The sequence below is a fragment of the Pholcus phalangioides genome, unplaced genomic scaffold (assembly GCF_987345545.1).
Source record: "Pholcus phalangioides strain wild (caught in Gottingen) unplaced genomic scaffold, Ppha-v1.0 ptg000018l_1, whole genome shotgun sequence".
Taxonomy (NCBI): Eukaryota; Metazoa; Arthropoda; class Arachnida; order Araneae; family Pholcidae; genus Pholcus; species Pholcus phalangioides.
The window spans coordinates 4,054,855-4,061,216 of NW_028301611.1; the positions used below are offsets into that span (position 1 = coordinate 4,054,855).

At 45.2% G+C, this 6,362-nt stretch overlaps 1 protein-coding gene across 1 annotated transcript; it reads left to right on the forward strand.

The window, feature by feature from the left end:
- The first annotated feature begins 1,337 nt into the window (after nt 1-1,337).
- Nucleotides 1,338-3,144, forward strand: LOC149071595 (uncharacterized). The gene is made up of 2 exons (XM_089247995.1): nt 1,338-1,769; nt 3,046-3,144. Exons 1-2 carry the CDS (start codon nt 1,338-1,340, stop codon nt 3,142-3,144), a joined length of 531 nt encoding a protein of 176 aa, XP_089104121.1.
- The last annotated feature ends 3,218 nt before the right edge of the window (nt 3,145-6,362 follow it).

The window sequence follows — 6,362 nt, forward strand, 5'->3', positions numbered from 1 at the left end:
AATGTGAAGTCTAGTTTGCAATATTATTAGATTCTCATCTTTCGTGCCATTCTTGTTATAATGATCTTCAACTATAATACAATCAAGTGTTCTTACAATTTTAGGATCTTCTATCGGATGATGGATGTTGAAAAGAAATCGTGCATTAAAAATAAAATACCATATGATATCTTTTTGGTGGTGCCCCTTTAGTACTGATGCCCTAAGCACGTGCTTATTTTGCTTAATGGTTAATCCGGCCCTGTGACTGCGCACATGATTTCTCTGGAATGAATGTTTCAAACAAATATTTAAAAATTTTTCACACGTATTTTAGTTCATTTTTTTTAAGTTCATAGTATGGCTACAACATGGACCTATATCCTTGATACATTATTGAAAACGATGTGAAAGGTTGAACTTTTCAATTGTGATTCATTTCTGTGTGGCTACTCCCTCATTATATACTACTTTTATCCGCATGAAGAGAATAAAATTAATAAAACTGCTTGCTATCACTTTTTGTGATTTTCATCACTACAATAATGCGTATTTTGGAAGCCACAATTGACATTTTCTCAACGAAACCATAATAATTTACGCAAAAGTAAACTTATTTGAAATAATACTAATTCCATCCAGTACAGTAACTTGATGACATTGTAACGTCTTCAAGCGCAGAATTTACATTGATTGAAAATAATTTATTATATATATATTTTTTTTTACTGTATTCTATTACGTTCATTTTGCGCTTTCGTTATTTTCATAAATTAAAAATTAATCAAATTAAATTCAAACGTATTTACATACTTCAGACAATTTTTGAATAACTATCTTCTAATGGAAAAACGGCCGGCGGGAGGGGGGGGGGGGTAGAAAATTATTAATGTTCACAAGAGGGAGCCATAGGAATGAGAAATGGTTGAAAGGGGGCCATGGACAAAAAAAGGTTGAGAACCACTGCTATAGGCGAGTATCTTATAGACCAGCGGTTCTCAGCTTTTGGATGCCCGCGGCCCGGTAAATCTCTTTTGTGTAAGTGAAAGGCCCGGTCATACACACAACTAATAAGAAATTAATGGGAAAATTGAAACGGTGAATCACTCACGGCCCGGTGTGGATAGTGTTAAGCAGGGCCATCATTTCAACCTTTTCCGTGGGGGGGGGGGGGGTGCAAAGAGCATGTACTAAAGGTACGCATATATATATACTTGTATATATATATATGTACCATTTGTAGTGTATTTTCAAAAGCCGGGGGGGGGCAACGACCCCCCTGTCCCCCCCCCCCAAATGACGGGCCTGGTGTTAAGGCCCGGTGGTTGAGAAACACTGTTATAGACCATAACGAAGAAATGGAAACATGGAACAGCAAACTGCGGGACACAAATTCAGTCTTTCAGGCTGAGCTGAGAGCAATTTGCAAGGCCGTAGAAATCGCTCAATCACTAAAGTGCACGATAGTAATCAAGTCAGATACCTTATCTTCCATCAGAGCAATCAGCAACCCTCTTTCACCGCACCCAATGGCCAGAGAATTTAGACAGCAACTTCTTACGAACAGTCACATCAGTTTAAAGTGGGTCAAGGCTCATAATAATAACGTTGGCAATGAAAGGGCCGACCGGCTTGCGAAGGAGGCCACACGACTGCAGCATGAGGATAGCTCCATTTTGCCGCCCAGGTCATGGGCCAAACGAATCCTCCAGCAACACCTGCTCTCGACATGGCAAGAGAAATGGACACATGCAATTACTGGAAGGCCCACCTTCGCTGTACGACAAAGGGTAAATCTCAAAAACCATCCGTGGAGACGAAGCAACACTTTGTTCGTAACTGAACATGGGCCCTTTCAGGCGTACCTACACCGATTCCGCATTGTTCCCACTATAACGTGTGTATGTGAACAAAAGGGAGATCTCAGACACTACATGCCGGAGTGCGTGACTACATCGTCCTATCACGTCAAAGCAGTGATGGTAACCTCTTCCAGCGAAATTTCCCTCAATAATTTCCCTTTTGACTAAATTCCCCCCCCCCACACATTCAGAAAAATGTGCTGCCATCTAGTGGGGAAAATACGTAATCAAGTATTTTACAATAGAAATGTATTGCACTGCATTAATTTTTTATTTTTTGCAAAAATTCTTTTGTTTAATGAACTCTCATAATTTCCCACAAATGCTAAGAAATTTCCCATTTTGGCAAATTTTAGCCAATTTTTCCTACGAATATGGGAAATTTCCCACGAGTTACCATCACTGCGTGGCCTGAAGGTACATGTCGGGCAGATATGCGAATGATTAGAAATGCAGCGTGATTGCGCATTGCGTAATGCCACTAGAGGGCGTTGAACTTCGTTCTCCTTGGAGTATAAAACAGGTAAGCAGAGCTTGCTGGAGTGTATTTAATCGTTTGCAAAGGAAATGCTGAGGTAGACATGCCGTTACGCCGCCGTCGAAGACCATATGAGCAGTTGTCAGAGTTCGATAGGGGAAGAATCATCGGGATGATGGAAGCTGGGTAGTCAGCTCTGCGAGTAGCTCGTCAACTAGGCCGTTCTGATTTTACTGTGAGGAGGTGTTGGGACCAGTGGACAGAAGAGACTTCATTTACACGGCGACCAGGTTCAGGGCGCCCTCGACAGACCAGTCGTCGAGAAGACCGTCACATCATCCGAAACGCACGAGTAGAGCCAACTGCCTCATTGGCCGCTATCCAGACACAGGCAGCAGCTTCACTACGGGCCCCTGTGTCTTCCCGAACCATCGCAAGGCGCCTGGCTGAAGGACATCTGGTATCGCGGAGCCCATTACGTGTGCTGCCAATGACACCCACCCACCAACGCCTCCGTTTGGAGTGGTGTCGAGCACGACGGGATTGGACTGCACCGGAATGGAACCAGGTCGTCTTCAGCGACGAATCGAGATTCAACTTGAGCAGTGATGACAATCGTGTTCGTGTGTGGAGGCCCCCGTGGTGAACGCTTCAATCCTGCCTTCGCTTTACAGCGACACACCGCTCCCACAGCTGGTGTCTTTTTTTTTTCTTTTTTTCAAACAGGCGATTCAAGGTCAAGTCAAGGAGGATTCTCGCGTGAGACACGAGAGAGCGAGCACGCTCCGATCGAGCTCCCCCAATTCTCATGTTAGGGAATACTGAAATGCTGTGAAGTACAGCAAAGCTTAGGCACGAATCCGTACTCAGTCGGATCTATCAATTAATTAACCCCAACAATTAATTTAGATTGCAAAACAGTATAATATAGGAATATGGCAGACCGAAAGCTTCTTGCCCAACAACCAGCATGCTTTTTGCACGAAATGATCCTGGATGAGGACAGAGAAAACGAGGAATGGCACAAGCTGTCAGCAAAATACAGTCGGAAGAAGGCGCGAAACGTTGACCTGAACCGAGCCACCATCGCTTTCCTGGACACCATCAGGGATCATTATGACTGTTGGGAAAAATCACACCCAAGGATTAGACGCCCAGAAACTGAAGTTTTCTATTGCACGGGTGACGAATTCCTGAGGAAGGCCATGGAAAACCATAAAGCCATAGCAGCCAGACCAGATGACCCGGAGATTCCTCTCTTCAAGCAGCAGCTAAGGTGGAATATTAGCCAAGCCTTCGTAATAGGCTACGACTGCTTCTTCGATGAGGATGGTAACGATCAAATCTGGGCTGACTATGTGAATGAGATTAACAAACACATCTGGAAAAGGGCCAGGAAATGGGACGAAATTCCATTATTCATGCGGAAGACGTCGGTCCCGGAGGCCAGTCAAGATTCAAGTAGCACAATGACGGCGACCGTAGACCCTCCGAAAGAGAAGAGTGGTAGCCAAGAATATCCAAAACCCAAAGAAAATCCTGAAAAGCTAAGCGCTCCCGGAAATATTCTGGAAAACGACGACGGCGAAAAGGCCAAAGACGACGCCCCAACCGAAGAGGCTACTCAAAACAGTCCCGCCCCAGCGGATGAGCCGGCGGCCGAGAACCAATCGCACGACAGCGACGTGGACCAAGCCCCGCCCAATCGTCTGATGGATGCCGACGAGCCGAGCAGCGAACAGCCGGCGGACCACGGGTTCCTCGACGATGGTGGCGCGTGCGTAGCCGAAAAAACCGACAGTCCCACCGATGAAGGTGCCTCCCAGGGAAACCCCGCCCACGAAATCGAGCCAGCATCAGCTGACGAATCGCGTTTAATCAGCAACGAACTGAAGGTGCCGCCACCAGAAATGAATGAGACCGGCAGTGAACGACCGGCATCTAGTGGTGAGTGCAACGGTAACCGTTCGATCGTGGTGCGGGCGGATCGGCACTGGCGGGCAACAGCTCGCAAAATTCGTGAAATCTGCCGAGAAAATGTACGAGTTAAACTAACTCACGGCGAGTACAAAATTCACTTTCGCAACACAGGTGACTATGACAAAGTCCTACGATACCTAGAAACTTGCAATGCAGAAATCTTAAAGCGATCCACACCGGACGCCCCAACCCTCAGCGTGGTCTTACGAGGGCCCGATACATCAACGCCTGTTGATGATATCCAAGCGGAACTTATTGACGAAGGGTTCTCGCCGATTTCAGTAGTGCAAATTCTTCAGGAAAAAGATAAAAGGTAAATTACTACCCCTTTGGAGAATAGACCTGCCGGCCTCCGATGAGTCGAAGCGAATATTCGATCTAAAAAATCTACTTCTGATCGACATCACGATCGAAAGATACCGGAGGAATCCTGGTCGACCGGTACTAAGCATCTGCAACCGATGCCAGACATGGGGCCACAGCGGTGACTCGTGCGAGCGCCCCCTTAAATGTATGGTTTGTACGGGCCCGCACGATGTCAAGCAGTGCGGCAACGTCAGAGGAATTGACCCCCCGACCTGCTGCAACTGTGGGAAGGACCACATCAGTATTTACCGAGGTTGTGAATCGTATAAAAAAGAACTCGCCAAACTTCGAAACCCGCGGAATACTTTGCCCACTCCCGACGTAATTCTTGAGAATATTCATGAAAAAATCCCATCAGCTGAATACAGAAAATCTCGGAAAAAATATTCTGACTTTTCATTCATTCCAAGAAGTGTGTGGAAGCAATATTACGATCGGAGAAAGCAAATTTCCCTTGAAAATGGAAAAATAAACAAAACAAATGCGATTGGACAGCCTGGTCCTACGGACCTCCCTACGAAACAGACAGAGCTGCCGAAAGAAGCTAAGTCTTGACCTCAAGCGCCCGACAGCACCGAAAGGACAAACGGGACAAAAGCGCGGCGAAGCCAGCAAGCAAGCCCGAGCGACCAAGGGCCAGCCACGGCACTCGTCGACCCCCAAGCGGACCGTAGGAGCCACCGTAGAGCCAGCTGCCCAGCCATCGGCAAAATCCACCAAGAGACCTGAGTCAAGACCTTGCGACACAACGGCTGAGAACGCAGAATCTGATGGATCCGTCGAAGGATATGACTCGACATCCGAACTTTATGAAATCGCAAAGAATTATATGAAAAACATCATGAAAGCCACCTCCCGGAAAGACAAACGTGAACTGTTACAAGAATTCCAAAAGGAGGCTGGGCAATTTCTAGCACATTGAAAAACTCATGAGCGACTTGCAGAGCTAGCGAGCAAATCTCGAGAGACTTTTGCGCAATAGCATCCAGAAACCTAATTTCTGAAATTTTTCGTTTTTACTCTATCTATTTCTTCATTTCCTTTACCCGTCTTTTTCGAAAATATTTTCTAAAAAATCCCATAAAAAACAAAAAATTTATTTCTAATTGAAATATTGGAAATGGAAAAATTTTATTCAAAAATATCTTCTTCATCTGTCCACTACCATCTTTTTTAATAATACTAATTCTATTCCTCATTTTTCTTCACCTTCTAATTAATTTTGAATTAATAAATTGTATTTTTGTATGTATGCTCTCTTTTCAGCCAATACCAGACTGGCAACTCATCCGGCCAATGAGGATGAGATACGGCGAATCCAAGATGGCGCCGAAAAAGCAGTTCACTTTTCCTGCCGAAAATATTAATAATTAATATTACTAACATGCTCGTCCAGACATGTTCAATTTAAAACTTCCTAGTTAATTAAATGAAACTCTTTAATTAACTGTGGGTTCCCCACTAGACAGTACTCCCAATTTCTGACTGACATACATGCACTCTACACTTACACGAACATTTGCACCCTTGCCTTTCTCTTCACAGTGGTCCCCCGAGGGCCGGTTTTGAAGGCGGCTGATGTCTGCAAACAGATAGGCCCCGCCAGAAATTTTTCAACTTCAACTTCAACAGCTGGTGTCATGGTATAGGGTGCCATTGCTTACGATACACGGTGACCCCTAATATTGATCCATGGC

Bases quoted from the DNA above. Each gene is read 5' to 3' on its own strand.
- LOC149071595 (XM_089247995.1), top strand. From the start codon at position 1,338: ATGGAAACATGGAACAGCAAACTGCGGGACACAAATTCAGTCTTTCAG. The intron at 1,770-3,045 runs GTAAATCTCAAA...TTTTTCAAACAG, and splicing joins CCTTCGCTGTACGACAAAGG to GCGATTCAAGGTCAAGTCAA.